Here is a 15,892-nt window from a genome sequence, read left to right as displayed (position 1 = left end):
GAGCTTCGCCCTGACATCTACCCTTCCTACCAACTCTAACCCCATCTTCCTGCCTCTCCTCCCCCTCCCTCCTCCCGAGCCGCTTCCCCCTCCTACTCCCCCTCCCTCTCTTGTGTCTCATCCAGTGTCTCTGCACCCCCTCATGCCTTGTCTTCCTTCTTCATCTCCCACCCCACGTGTCTCCTGCCTCTTCGTGTACCTGCGGACGCCCCTACTCTCTTCATACCGCCGCTTCCCGTGCTGCCCCTTGCTCTTCCCTCCTTTTCCATCCTCTCTGACCTTTCCCTCGACGGGTTCCACCTGTCAGTTTTATTCTTCGTCTTGTGTGCTACAAGTGGGTTTTAAGTGTGTTGTTCTGGAGTGTTTTTCATACTGTGGCCGACTTTTATTTTGTGCATTCAGTGTCCTCTCTGTGTTTTAAGAATCGCCACTGTGTTTTTTAACTTTCTGGTGACTTTTTCAACTGCCCCCCATGAACGTCTCCATATCAGTCTAATTTTGCCTCAATTTCCTCCCTTTATTCTGTTTTATGTTCCCCTTTTTTATCGCCTTATGTATGTAACATTCTCTTCTTATTTTAAGTTGTCATGTCACTCGGCTGAAGAGCGGCGGATTGTGCCGCTGACAGCCCCCCCGTGCCCATATGGGGCACGAGGATGAAATCACAATGAGGAAAAAAAACTGGATATGTGCATTATAGAATGTTGGGACATCGCATTGGCTTAAGAGCTTCAGGTAATTCAGCCAAGTAAGTACTTTCTATCTTCTTCATAGTAGGCTCTATCAGTAGCGGCCACTAATTCAATGTATATTGTGTATACTGTTGTAGTTTAACACGAAAATACTATTCATTATCGTCAAACTGGTGGCACCTCGATCCGACAATAAATGAGGATTAGCAGCTACAGGTGTACTCTACAATTTTATAGAAGATTTTACCACATTTTTTAAAAAGATCCTCTAGCTTGATCTTGACAGCTCTCGGTAACCGCTTCAGTAGATTTTGGTAGTAAGCTCCTGTGGCTATTTACCTTTAACGAGCACAATCTTTTAGAATCACACCACAGCTCTTCCAAAAACAAAATCAACATCACCTCCATCTACATCTACGTAGATAATCGGCAGCGCACGGCACGGCGCGTGGCGGACGGTACCTCGTACCACCACTAATCATTACCTTCCCTGCTCCACTCGCACATAGGCCGAGGGAACAACGACTCTATGCCTTGGTAAGAGCCCTAATTTCTCGTGTTTTATCTTCGTGGTCCTTAGGCGCAATGTATGCTGGAGACAGTAGAATCGCCCTGCAGTCGGATTCAGATAGTGTTCTTCGAAAAGAACATCGCCTTCTCTCTATTTGAGTTCTCAAATCATGTTCGTATAACACATGGTGTTGTTCGAACCTACCACTAACAACTCCAGTAGCCCGTCTCTGAACTGCCTCGGTGTCTTTCTTCAACACAATCTGGTACAGATCCCATACATTCGAGCAGTACTCAAGACTATGTCGTACTGGCGTCCTGTATGCGGTCTCCTTTAATGATGATCCACACTTTCCTAGAATTATCGCAATAAACCGAAGTCGACCGTTAGCCTCCCCTACCACGATCCTCGTACTCTTATTCAATTTCTCATCAGTTTGCAACGTGACTCTGCCAAACAGGGCGCAACTAATGCTGTATCCAGATATTACGGGTTGGTTTTTCCTAGACATCCGCATTCACTTACATTTTTCTACATTTAGAGGTTGCTGGCATGCATCACACCAACGAGAAATTTTGTGTACATCATCTTGTGTCCTCCTAGTCACTCAGCTTTGGTACCTTACCATTCACCGCTGCATCATGAGCAGACAAACGCAGACTGCTGCCCACTGTCACACCATTTATGTATGTAATTAGAAGAGGAACCAATAGTAATCGGTCTGATACTGCTGGGTAGCAGTACGTTCTCGTTATTCTGTTTTTCGAACCAAAGTATTATCTGATCAATCAGTTACAACGAAGTCCTTGTGTAAAGGATATTTTATCCATCCACACATGTAGAATGCAGTATGACTACGTTAGTATATAGGGGATTTATACGGGAAAAGCAGAACGCAGACGTCAAACACATGCTTCATTTGAAACTTCCTGGCAGATTAAAACTGTGTGTCGGAAAGAGACTCGAGACGTGCGAGGATGCCTCGCGGACATATGCGCAAACCATACCTTCATATCAATGTGTTTTAAAGAAGGCGCATTATTGGCACAAGAGAATGTGATACATCCATCCAGGAAACTGCTGCTCATGTGGACGAACCGTTTCGGCCGTGCAACGGTCGTGTGCACAATGGTTCACGGAAGGCCGTAGAACACGACAACATGGATCAAGTCGCACCACCTAGACCTCCGCCCGAGGAGATCGACACCTCGTCCGAATGGCAAGACAGATGTGCGTCCTCCTCGACTATCACGCAGCAGTGGAACAGTGTGACACGTCGTACCCTTTCAGGGGTGTCAGTCCGTCGCCCTTGGTGTACTGTGGGCTACAGGACACGCTGAACAGAGGTGACTGACCTGCCAATCGTTTCTGCAGAACATACCACTGTAAATGTCCTGTAAATATGAACATCGCATCTCTGGTCGTTTACTGCATAGCACTATATCTATACATATATGCAAGAACACTGATATTACATGATGTTGGCTGCTGGGTGGAGCCTGACGTTCCATCATGATGATGATGATGTCACTCACCAGCTGGACATTGACGACTGAAGGCATTACTTAACTAGCAATATATACATTGATTTCGCAGTGCAGTGTTAACAAATTCATGGAAAAAATGCATGATCGATGTATTGCAGCTGTTTCTTATGGAAGTAACATAATATCAGAATCTTTGCTACAATAGAATATTGTGTGTTGAATGGACATGGTTGCATGACTTTAGAACGCGGAATCTACGACCAAACCAATTGCACTACATTGATCACATCACTTAAACTACGTTTTAGGTGGATAGTGGTCTAACAGCAAGGCTATTAAAGTACGACTATAATTTTCAAGATTCTTTATTCGTTGACTGAGTTCTATCAGGTTTGAATTTACCACATCTGAACGTTTAATTATTGTCATTTGACGAAATGTTTTGGTCTGACATCACCATTATTTTTCTGTCATGTGGAACATTCTATATTTCTTCACACTCCTGAATGGTGCAATTTTCTGCTGCAAATAGCACTGAAGGTAGACCAAAAACTCCTGTTGTGTGAATAATATGTAAGAGGAAAACATGTCATGTATTTTAGACTGGTTGCTGCTTAAATGGCACATCTCAGAGAATAATATGTAGACTAGTGGACTGGGCACACTGTAGGGTGAAAATATGTGGAAATAACTAGCAGGTTTCAACAAACATCCTTTGACTCGACATCTCTCGAAGAGTATTTTCAAGTAGGGTAACTATAAAGAAGATGAAACTCAACTATCAAAAAAACCATGCAGGTTGCACCACATATGAGATTTGTGAGTGCGAAAACCTGTGGGGTTAATCATGCACCCGAGTGGTGCAGTGCAGTTTGGATGTCTCCAGAACCTAGTAGGATGGTGATCGAGGGCAGAGCTGCCTTGAGGGAGGTTGAGGGGGAGCAGTCATTACTGTGACGTCATACGCTGCCCTAACAGACCGCCAATGTGTCCCAAAGACTGGAGAGGTCCGAGAGTGGCCTAGCAGTCCCGCGCGGAACCGCACCGGGGTCTGAGGCAGATGTGACAGCGAATTCCTGACATGACGACGTGGCGGTGGCAGTGGTGTCCGTGTGAATCACGGCAAGGGAGGTGACTGGCTGCTGTCCTGTAGACTGCACTCAGTGAAATGTGCATCCAGTGTACTTTGCACCCAGGGAAGGTCCGATAATTTCCTCTTCCCCCCTTCCCCCAGCGCAACGCCGCGACCTGCCCCGCAGGCAAAAGAGCTGAGAGCCTGCTTCGACCCACCCATAGGGTCCACCAAGCAGTTACCGGTGTCCACACACAGTTGGATGGCTTGGTCAGTGGATCGGACTGTCAATGGGCGCCTTGCGTGGTGTGTTGATGAAGAGGACATGAATTGCTCAAACAAGAACTTTAATGCCTAAATTTTTACAATCGTAAATAATTACAGCTCTTTATTTTCTGTCGGACCCAATAATAATTTATTTCGTACTTACGCCCATATCTTCAGAAAATACGATGGAAAAGTTTGAAACTGAATTACAAACACAGATTTTAAAAGTTGTTTCTGTTATGTACTACAAAACATACTTTTTAAAAAAAACATGTTCTATAGGCATGAATCAGCAAATGGTATGTGTAATATGGATAAGATGTCATTTTAAGGGGACATTGTATGTTCTATGCCGCCAATGTTAAATTATCGAATTTTGTGACCCATTATCTTGGAAACTTCTTAAGACACCAACTTACAGTTTTCCATAATTACTGAATGCACCTCTCTAGATACATTGAACTAGAATTATTACTAAAATTGTATTGTGGGACATGTTATCTTTTTTTCAAACACTCGATTTTTGACAGAATTTTGTAAATAAATGAACATAAAAACAAAACAACTCAGGATATTTTAATTATTCTAGTTCCATACTTGCCATCTCACACTTGGCATGCTGTGAAAATTTCATGTCTCTATCACCAGTCCTTTTTCATTGCAAAAAATGTAGTTCAGAGATATTGAGGTTTAATCTTTTTTGATTACAAATTCTTATACATACTTACATTTCTTCGTCTTTTATGCACTAGAATTGCCCTGGCCCATAGTCTGTGTCTTCTTCAGTGTCACAATAGACCAGTACTTGCCTCCTCCTTTTCTTTCTTGCTTACTTCTTTTGTCATTTGCTGTGCAGCTAACTCTGCTTCACATACACGAAGCTCATCCCGTTCCCGCAGTCCTTTAGCTGCGTTCTGTTCAAATCTTACCCCTAACTTCTCCATAACCTTAAGCCTTTCATAGTCCCCACCATTAACAGTTATTACAGCATCAGACACTGCTAACCCTACAGTCATTACGCCAACAAATACCTTTCTAGGCACCGGGCACTGCACAACGTTATTGAATGACTCATTCACCTTCTGAGTCTCCCCATGTAAACACTTCTTTAGTAGCTCAGGATTTGCCAAATCTCTGTAAATAGGTTTTATTGCCTCCATTACTGCCAAAGGAACAGAATGTCACCCGTTTCTAATGTTACTTTCCTTTTCGATGCACTAGGGGGCGTGGTCACTTCAGACACATTATCGTGGTTTTCCTGATTGCTAGCACATGTGTTTTCAAGTACTTCAGAAGAAAATGAAGGTCTCACATATGTCTTCCCGCAAATTTGAGTTTCTTTATGTTACTTTTACGCTTAGTCATTTTATTTACGTATAAAATGCAATAGAACTTAGCTGACTACAAAAATAGCCGATAATCACACAACTTTCAACAAAAACTAGTATCAGAAACAAAGAACAGATTTGTTGATTCGTAATGCCAACTTCTGAGACGTAGCAGTAGGCACAAAACAAAGCAATTCACAGCCTTCTAGACTGTGTAATTCCCAAGATATGACTGCTCACCTCTGGCAGTATATGCGTAGCTGCTGGTTTTTCCGGCAGTGTTAGTTATACGTTAAGTATGAACAGGTTTACTGATGAAAAATCGGCGGTATGCATCTAGTATATGGGTTCAGTGAATGCAATGGAAAAACAGCAAGGCGACGATATGCTCAGCTGTTTCCGCAGCAACAATAACAACCTAACAGTAGTTTTGCATCTGTACTTAGGCGCCCACGAAAAAACTGATTCCATTACAGCCTTTATCACTTTTGTGAAAGTATTTTCACAGAAACAAAGACAATTCCTGTAAGAAAGCCTATTAAGTCGTAATTACATTGTTACTCTGTACGGAGCGATAGGAGGCCACGGGTCCTTATAGCAAAATATAAAATACCCCTGTACAAACTCAAATTTTGTCAGCCGAGTTCTGGTTCACCCTATAGAAGTGACCTATTGCTAGTCTGTATCTCACATTAAACACAAAAATAATTGTTATAATAATAATTCTAAATCTAAACCATAGTGTGCAAATAAAACAAATGGCTCTGAGAACTATGGGACTTAACATTTGAGGTCACAGTCCCCTAGAACTTTGAACTACTTAAACCCAGCTAACCTAAGGACATCACACACACCGATGCCCTGCGACCGTAGCAGTTGCGCGGTTCCTGACTGAAGCACCTAGAACCGCTCGGCCACCACGGCCGGCATGCAAATAACTGTGATCTGTAAGATTCTACAAAAATTATACGAAAGCATTTGCTCCCCTTCTAGCAGCAGTTCATTGTAACTTGCTGGAGCAACGAAAGGTATTCAAATGGTTCAAATGGCTCTGAGCACTATGGGACTTAACATCTGTGGCCATCAGTCCCCTAGAACTTAGAACTACTTAAACCTAACCAACCTAAGGACATCACACACATCCATGCCTGAGGCAGGATTCGAACCTGCGGCCGTAGCGGTCACGCGGTTCCAGACTGAAGCGCCTAGAAGCGCACGGCCACACCGGCTGGCAGTATTGCCAGCTGGTACTAATTTTAATTCATTGCGTGAGCCTACAACATTATCGTAGATACAGGTGGGACTCAGTATGTCTCAGGAACATCAACTGTATATGTTTAAATTACTAACAGATATGTACAATTACATCGTTATATGTCTGGATCTTTAATCACCACTACTATGAAAACTGTGCAACGAATATGTATGTATGTGGTAACTACAGAGGCGACAGGATGTTTATAAGGCAAAGTATATTTTATTGATATAATAAAACATCACAAATACTGTATATATGATCACAAAAATCGTTAACATACACATGCAAATGTTTGATCCATAGCAAAATAAATTACAAAAATACTACAAATTATAAATATCATATACGTAATATAATTGATGTATCTGCTTGATAAATAAAAACCCTTAATTCTTCATAGATATAAAAAATACAGCACTGGGTATCTCTTTTTTGATATTTGTCTTGCAGTGGAAGCACTTCAAAATAGAGTATATGAATAATAAAATTACATTCTTATCTGGTATCATCTTTAATATTCAGTCTAATTAACGTACAGCATAGGTCACAATTTCGAAACTCTCTTTGGTCAGATGGTACATTGCTGAGAAAATAATGGAACAGTCAAAAGCTAATGTTAATCGGTTAGATTCCTGTTACGTCAGTACGATGGTAGATGACACTAATGGCCCCGTATTCTCATCGTAATTAATTGTTACCCCATATTCAAAACTATTTTAGCAGTTCTTCAGTTTCGTATGTGGCGGTTACTCTTACGTGATCGACACGTTCCGAGTATCTGTCATGGTTCAGTTTCAATACATTGGACTGCATTCGGTGAAAACCTTCGGGAGTTATCATACAATCTTGAGAAGAGAGTTTTACAGGTGGAGATTGGATTGTTTTGATATTTTCATCCTCTTAACTTCTCCTTTGTCATATAACACAATATGAGCTTAAGTGTAACAACTACAAATTATTTCCTGACGCAGTTCACTCTCTCGCACGTCAGACAAGTGCTGAAGACCTACGCCGAATGCCAACCCAAGCGCCGCCCTTGATCCCGAGCGACAGGTTGTTGGGCTGGATGACGAGCGGCAGGGGCGTCTTCTCCACCACGCAGAAGCTGAACCGCGACAGCAGGTGCGTCACCACAACCTTGGTCTCCATCAGTGCGAACCTCTGGGCTGAAGCACGACAGTTACGGTGAGAGGCAGACTGCATAGTACCAGAAACTTTTTGCAAACGTCAACATCGGCTTTGTAAGCAACACCACGACACATTTTCCGCCGTTAGTAAACAGGAAATCCCAGCAGGCATGGTCATCGTTCAGCGATGTGACAGGAACGTTCATTCGAAGCAGAGAAGCCTAGTAAACATGGCGTCTAAAATTGATACCTTAATTGCTTTCCTTTTACTCTTTTCCTTTTTCTTTGTTCTAATTTGTTTTTGTCCATATTATCACCTCTCAAAACATTAGAAAGTAAAGACCTTGCTGCAGAAGTAATTCGTTTCACAATATCGAAGATGAGTAAGTGCTCAGATGTGCAGTTAAAGTCCATGTTTACTAGACTTTGTAGCTTCGAATGATCGTTCCTGTCATTTCACAGAATACTCGCCATTCCACCCTGACTATTACAGACAATTATAGCAAACTAAAATGTAAATGGCTATACTAAACCTTGAAACAATTCTAGAGGAAACAATATTGGTCAGAAACGGATATCATTCTGACAATATTGGCTACGAACATTAAATACGGGGAGCAATTGCAATTTGAGAAATGATAAAAGCACTGGTTCATGGGAATTAAATGTGTAAAACTTCACGTAGCACTACTGTTGCCCCCAAAATCTTTGCTCTTGTAATTGGAGACCTTTTGTTGTAAACCTGAAGGGAATAGCAATCTTAAAAGCCTTTGGTGACACCTGGGGCATGAGTGTTGTGATCGGTGAAGGACTCAACTGCAAATTTACTCATTTTCGATACTGATAGACGCTCACTGAAGAGGATTGTGAGGAAATATAAGAGTATATGTGGTGTCTATTCTTTCAGACATGTCCAAAAGAACAGACACTGTTTTGATCTTGCAGCCACAATAAATCAGGACTCAAAGGAATGAAAGATATTAGCTGCCAGTAGGCACTGATTTATATCAGTGGGGCAGGTTGAAGATTTGTGTCATAGCAGGATTCAAACTGGAGTCTCGTGCTTACGAGGCAGACGCACAGACCACTACGCCATCTGGACACGGTGGTCAGCGCAGCTGTATGGATCATTGGTCGTCATCGCCTTAGTTATATATGTGGTGTCTGTTCTTCCGGGCATGTCAGAGACCGTTCTGGTGCTACAGCCACAACAAGGGAGCACCTCTGGCTTGCACTACACGTCCCGCACGCCGCACGTTAAACGTTTCTGGTGGCCATCGGTGCTCTGGGTCGCCTTAGATCATCACTTGAAAAGCAACATCGCGCGTCCAGCCTGCTACTGCCAAGTTTCTCTGTTGGTTTGACTATTGTAGGTTTCTGTACCACTGCGAACTAGGACTGTCTGCGAGATATCCTGCTCGAGATGTCCACCGCATGCAAGTCCCATCATAACATTTGCTCAGAAACAGGTTTTGGTGGTTCTGCATTCGCTGACAGCGGCAACTGTTGTCGGGTTCGAAACCAACTGACTCACAAGACGTGAGCCACTCGGTTAGGATGTTACTGTGGCCATTGTTCTTACATCATTTTAAATGACTGCGAATTATACGCCACGCCTTGTTGGCATGCTGAAAAGTCCGCCCTGATACACGAACAAATCTGGCAGTTTTACTCACCATGTGTTCACGGACACATCTAAACACGTGATCCTTAATGCTACTCTGTCATGTCTACATGTCTGCAGAATCTATACCAGAGACTGGGATATCCATGAATATGTTCGATTTGGAGCGTACACGAGCATCTGGTACCAGTTTCTACAGCACCTGCAGTGTTCCGAAGAGAGCAGTATGGGGCTATATTTTGTTCCCTGAGATTACAATAACACAGATCTCTATACTTTGTTCAGTGAGGTTACTATAACATTGTTAAACCAAGAAAATTAAACTGTTAACTACAAACAAAGCCACATGATTCGGTTTTAACTTGTAAAAGCTCAAGGGAGACAGCAAGAGCGAGGCCCAGCAGGACTTACCGATGCAGACGCGAGGTCCTGACCCGAATGGGTAGTACGTGAACGGCTTGATGAGGTGCCTGTTCTCTGGGCTGAACCGCTCGGGGTCGAAGCGTCCGGGGTGCTCGTAGTTCCTGGGGTCGTGGTGGATGCCGTGCACGGGCACCCAGACGCCCTCCCCGGGCTGGATCTCGAAGCCGGGGCAGTGCTCGGTGGGCGGCAGCTTGTAGCGGCGCACGCACTTGCGGTCCAGCACGGCGCCGGGCGTATGCATGCGGAGTGTCTCTGCGTGGGCAATGCGAACAACTCTGGGGCTGCGCCAAGGAAGATACTGCTGCGGCTCGCCGCGGGTGGCCGCCAGCGTGCGCCCTAGTGTTACAAGTTTTCTCCGTCCTCGAAAAATTTAAAAAAAGTACCGCTGAGAGAGCTAAAAGGTATCCCACACTCTGAGTCTGTTTTGGGAATTGGAAAAAGCGTTGGCAAAAGGGAAAATCTTTCCAAAACTCTGAAATTTGGCCAAAAACTCACTAACAAGCAACGAAGTGAGTGCAGAGGCTTTATTTTTCTTCAAAAGTTATGACTTTTTCTTGCCACAAATCCGGGCGTTTATTTTTATTTTTATTTTTATTTTTTTCTGGGGCACATGCCTGTGACCAGGCTATTGGCTTGTCTATTTGTCTATGGGTAGAGTTCAGTTTTCCTTCGCACTGGAAAAAACGAACGTTTAAATCTTTTCCTGTGAGCTCTGATTTCTCTTCGCATTCGGAGGAGATAATTTGTGACAGAAATTTCATCAGAAAATGCTGCCGTAACAAAAATGCCATTGTTTTAATGATTGCCACTGCAATTCGGGTATCATGAGCGTGGCTCTCTCTCCACTGTTTGGTGATAATACAGAACGAGCTGCCCCTCCGTGAACCTTTGCTATGTCCTCCATCAGTTCTGCCTGATGAGGATCCCACACCGCACAGCAGTACTCAGGAAAGAGTCGACGAGTGTAGTGTAGCCTCTAACAGATCTCCTGCATTTCCTAAGTGTTCTGCCAGTAAGTCGCAGTCTTTGGTTCCCTTTCCCCACAACATTATCGATGTGATTGTTCCAGCTTAGGTTATTCGCAACTGCAATCCATAAGTATTCAGATGAACTGTAAGGCTTGTGATTTGTATGATTTATTCTGTAACCGAAGTTTAGCGAACTGCTTTTAGTTTTCATGTGGATGAATTCAAACTTTTTATTACTTAAAGTCAATTGCCACTCTTCGCAGCATACAGCTACCTTGCCTATATCATTTTTGTAGTGCTTTTGATCATCCGATGACTTTAAAAGACAGCAAATGATAGCATTAGCTGCGAACAACCTGACAAGGCTCCTCAGACTGTCCCCTAAATCGTTTATGTAGATCAGGAACAGCAGTGGGCCTCTAACACTTCCTTGGGAAATTTCAAATATTACTTCGGTTTTCCTCACGATTTAATTTCATTTGCTACGAACTCTGAACTTTTTCACAGGAAAACACGAGCCCAGTCGCACAACTGTCCAGCCCCACAACTGAGACGATATTCCATAGTCACACCATTCGTTCAGAGGTTGCTCGAAAGGAACAGTTTTCGAAGCCTTCCGACGATCTAAAAGTATGAAGTCAATCCGAGATCCTCTATCGATAGCACTCGTTACTGCGTGTGAATAAAGAGCTAGTAATTTTCCACATTAACGATTTTTCTGAACACGTTTGACTGTCATTAAATCGTTTCTTTGGAGAAAGGCTAATTTAAAATGCTCGAACACAATATATGTCCCAAAATCCTACTGCGAACCGACGTTAGTGATAGGAGTCTCTTAGTCCTATTCCAATTCGTAACTTCTGATTCTTCTTATTGGCCGTTCGACCTAGTGGCAAAATCCTTGGTTCACTGTACCATTAAACTCGAGGAACGCAATGAGCTTATGCTTCACATTATATGGCACCTATCAAGCTTTCTTGCGTCATGGCGATATAGAATGTTTTCACTGGGGCTGTGACACATTTGAATAATTCCACATCCTTGTGAGCAACATTTAACATTTCTGAACCTTCGGTGCACTCTGTTCCGTTCTTTTAGCAAAATTTAAAACAACTTCGCTGTTCCATTTTTATACAGCACAAACAACCGTCAATACTTGAGTTGTAGAATTGTGGGACACGTTTTATGCTTACGTACTGTGACTTTTCCGGAGGCCGAGAACCTCCTCTGTAGCAGCCCACAACGGTTCCGAGAACAACTATCGCGTGAAACCCAGCCCGCTCAGTTTGTCCAGGAGACTCGCCGCCCGGGTAGACGCCGTGTCCCTTGACTTCCAGAAGTCGCTCGATACAGTTCCGCAGAACCGCCTGATGAACAAAATACGAAAGTACGGAATATCGCACCAACTGTCTGATTGGACCAAAGAGTTCCCAGCAAACAGAACACAGCATGTCATTTTCAAGAGAGAGAAGTCGTCAGACCTAAAAGTAACTTCGAGCGCGCTCCAGGACAATGTTAAATGACCATTGCTGTTCACAATTTATGCCTTAGAAGATAACGTCGGAAGTTCCGTGAGGCTTTTCGCGGGTGATGCTGTTGTATACAGAGAGAGGTTACAACGCGAGAAAACTGTAGCAAAATACAGGAAGAACAGCAGAGGACCGATGCTTGGATTAGGAAGTGGAAAATGACCCTCAACATACATAAATGAAATATAATGCGAATATATAGACAGACTCTTTATTGCATGATTACACGATTGCAGAAAAGTCACTCGAAGCAATTAATCACACAAAATATCTAGAAGTATACATACGGAACGATTTAAAATTAATCGCGAGTAAGGCAGATGCCAGACAGACTCACTGGAAGAATCCACAGAAAGAGTAGTGCACATACAAAGGAAGTAGCTGACAGATCACTCGTTCGACCAGTACTTCAAAACTGCTCGACAGTATGGGAGCCACGGCAGGTAGGACTGACAGAAGGAAAAGAGATCCAAAGAAGAAAACTGGTAAGTTCCTATGGAACCAAACTCCTGAGGTCATCGGTCCCTCGGCTTACACACTACTTAATCTAACTTAAACTAACTTACGCTAAGGACAACACACACACAGTCATGCCCGTGGAAGGGCTCGAACCTGTGATGGGGGAGCCGCGCGAACAGTGGCAACGTGTCTCAGACCGTTTGGCTACCACGCACGGTTCCAAATAAGAGGAGCGCGTTTCGTTACAAGTTCATTTACTAAGCGCGAAAGCGTCACAGAGATAATCACCGAACTTCAGCGGCAGGTGCTACAAGAGAGGCATTCTGCATCACGGTGTGGTTTGTAGCTAGATTTCCGGGAGCGTAGGTTCCCAGAGGAGTCAACCAATATGTCGCTTCCTCCGATGTATGTCTCCTGAAAAGACCAAAGAGCTCACAGGGAGCCTTACTGGCAATCGTTTTTCCCGCGAATTATTCGCGACTGGAACAGGAAGGGAGAGAAGTTACGGTGGTATACATAGTACCCTCCACCATTCACCGCAAGGTCGCTTGCCAGGTAACGCTGTGCAGGTACTTTTCAGACATGCTCTTCAACATAACAACGAAAAACTAGCGCGTATCGGACTAACATAAGACCTGAAGTTTTGAAATTTGTGCTAAGTTTTGAACACACTTGCCTATTGTTAAGTTAGTAATTTGTTGTGAAAGACTGCGAGCACACGTGGTTCTCACCCGAGATCACCATGTCGAGGTACTGGCAGCCCATGACCTGCTCGTAGCTGGGCTGTCCTTTGCTGCTCTGCATGAGGCCGTCGATGTCCTCCTGCAGGCGCCGCTGCACCTCCTCGTGGGTGGCCAGCAGGTAGCTGAGGAACATGAGCAGCGTGGCCACCGTGTCGAAGCCGCCGAAGAAGAACAGCATCGCCTGCGCCGCGATGTCGTCCTCACTCAGTGCTGTCGTCACAGTAACCACAGAAACAGTAGTGTTAGTAGATAAACACTAACGGCAGAAAAAGTTGTACGCCAGAGTTTGGAGACACTGAGGCGTTTAGACTCCTAATGTGCAAGAATATCTATCCTGCGAAAACTTACTTTATGCGATGTGTGAATTTTGCGCCGCAGCGTATTCGTTTGCCGTTAAGAGGGCGGTTCCAAAAAGTCAAATTTTCTTCAATGTAGCTGTTGTTTGGATATTTTCGTAGGTACTTACGGTGTTTTACTTGGTAAAATTTTCGTACCATAACCATACTGAAAGGGATTTTGATCAATCCCGATACCGTACTACATGACGTTGTCGCAAACAACACACAGTCTTTGGCCAGAACAATCTAATGCACTGAGCAAAAATTCATAAGTCATCAATGACCTTATTACGAGTTTTAATTCTTCTGGATTTATAATAAAAGGAAGGACGAACTGACAATAACACAGCAGAGGCAAAACAAGACTGAAGAAATAAATTAAAAAGAGTTTGTGTATCGTAAAAGCAAACACACTCCTTTCCTACTGTTTTCTGCAACTTTTTTTTTCTTTATTGTGATTTCATTCCCCTGCCCCAGATGGGCAGGGGAGGGCTGTCAGCGGCACAATCCGCCGCTCTTCAGCCCAGTGACACTACAATTAAAACAAGAATAAAATGATACATACATAAGGAGATAAAAAAAGGGGGACATAAAACAGAGTAAGGGGAGAAAATGGAGATAAAATATACACTGACATAGAGATGTTTATGGGGGACAGTTAAAAAAAGTCACCAAAAAGTTAAAAAAGACAATTAGCGATTCTTAAAACACAGAGAAGACACTGAATGCGCAGGCACAGGTTAAAAGTCGGCCACTGTAGTAAAAACTCCCCGGAACAACATGCTTAAAACCCACTTGGAGCACACACGACGAACAATAAAACTGCCAGGTGGGACCTGCCCAGGGAAAAGGTCAGAGAGTATGGAAAAGGAGGGGAGAACAAGGAGCAGCTGGGGAAGTGGGATGAAGAGAGGTGGGGCAACAGTGGGTTCACGAACAGGCAGGAGACACATGGGGTGCCAGAGGAAGAGGGAAGACAGGGCAGGAGGGAGCGCAGAGACACTGGAAGGAGGCACAAGAGATGGAGGGAGAGTAGGAGGGGGAAGCCGCTCAGGAGGAGGGAGGGGGAGGAAAGGGAGCCCTGAGGAGGAGGCAGGAAGATGGGGTTAGAGGTGGTAGGAAGGGTAGATGTCAGGGCGAAGCTCATCACCCGGGAAGGGTAGACGGTGAAAGTTGTGTTGGGAAAGGAGATGGAGGGTGTGGAGATGGAGAGAGGGTGGCACACAACGGTAAAGGCGCAGCAACTGGTTGGGGGTGGAGAGGAAGGGAGACACCAGGGGGTGAGGGGGATCAAGGTGCGGACAATAGAAAGTGTGCGGATGTGTTCAAGGAAAAGGAGAAGGTGGAGGAAGGGGTTGAGGTCGTAGAGGACGTGTGTGGGGGACGGTAGGCAGATGCGGAAGGCGAGGCGGAGCGCATGGCGTTCGAGGATTTGGAGAGATTGATAGAACCGGGGAGGGGCGGAAATCCAAGCAACACTGGCATAACAGAGGATGCGGCGGATCAAGGATTTTTTTCTGCAACCACTTCTTGCCAATGTGTAGCAGCCATTAGCATAATACTGTACGAGTATGATAGTTATAACATTGAACCCACAGAACTTTCTCCACGGTTCTTTAGCTCAGATGCAAGTACATTGTTAATAACAACAATTCAGTGTATTCGTTTTATTGTATTTATAAGTAAAATCGGTTTAAAGTGACAAAGACACTAGTATCCTCTACATCTACAACAGAATGCTAAGTTACACCAACCATCCATCTGGCTGACATTAGGCGCCATCTATGAATTATTTAGTAAATAAGAGGATCAACATACATGTCATGATGTTTAAATAAATAGAGAAAATAATACAAAGATAAAAACATTTAAATCCAATCAACTCTAATACTTGCATATAGCGTGTGCCTTCTTGTGTCTAACAAATAATTAAAAAAAAATTACGCATCTGACGTTACTTAGGTGTTTAAAGAATAAAACAGCTGACTCATAAGGAGGGAACCTGTAAATTTCTTACATATATTTCTCTATTTGCTAGCAAATATGAAAGAAGTCGGACATCAATG

At 43.8% G+C, this 15,892-nt stretch overlaps 1 protein-coding gene across 3 annotated transcripts in view; it reads right to left on the bottom strand.

Annotated features, from left to right (window-relative positions):
• Positions 1 to 6,814: 6,814 nt before the first annotated feature.
• LOC126335581 (cytochrome P450 9e2-like) overlaps positions 6,815 to 15,892 on the bottom strand; it is a 57,097-nt gene continuing 48,019 nt past the window's right edge. For all 3 annotated transcript variants that reach the window (XM_049999012.1, XM_049999013.1, XM_049999011.1), the window contains 3 exons: positions 13,477 to 13,698; positions 9,778 to 10,041; positions 6,815 to 7,781 (listed from right to left, as the gene is read on the bottom strand). In XM_049999012.1, the coding sequence (XP_049854969.1) occupies positions 7,603 to 7,781; positions 9,778 to 10,041; positions 13,477 to 13,698 (665 nt within the window). In that variant the 3' untranslated portion in view covers positions 6,815 to 7,602. The remainder of the gene's footprint in view (positions 7,782 to 9,777; positions 10,042 to 13,476; positions 13,699 to 15,892) is intronic.

This window comes from Schistocerca gregaria, chromosome 2, assembly GCF_023897955.1.
Source record: "Schistocerca gregaria isolate iqSchGreg1 chromosome 2, iqSchGreg1.2, whole genome shotgun sequence".
NCBI classification, from domain to species: domain Eukaryota; kingdom Metazoa; phylum Arthropoda; class Insecta; order Orthoptera; family Acrididae; genus Schistocerca; species Schistocerca gregaria.
Note: the sequence above shows the minus strand (reverse complement) of the source record. Positions and strands in the feature narration are given on the sequence as shown.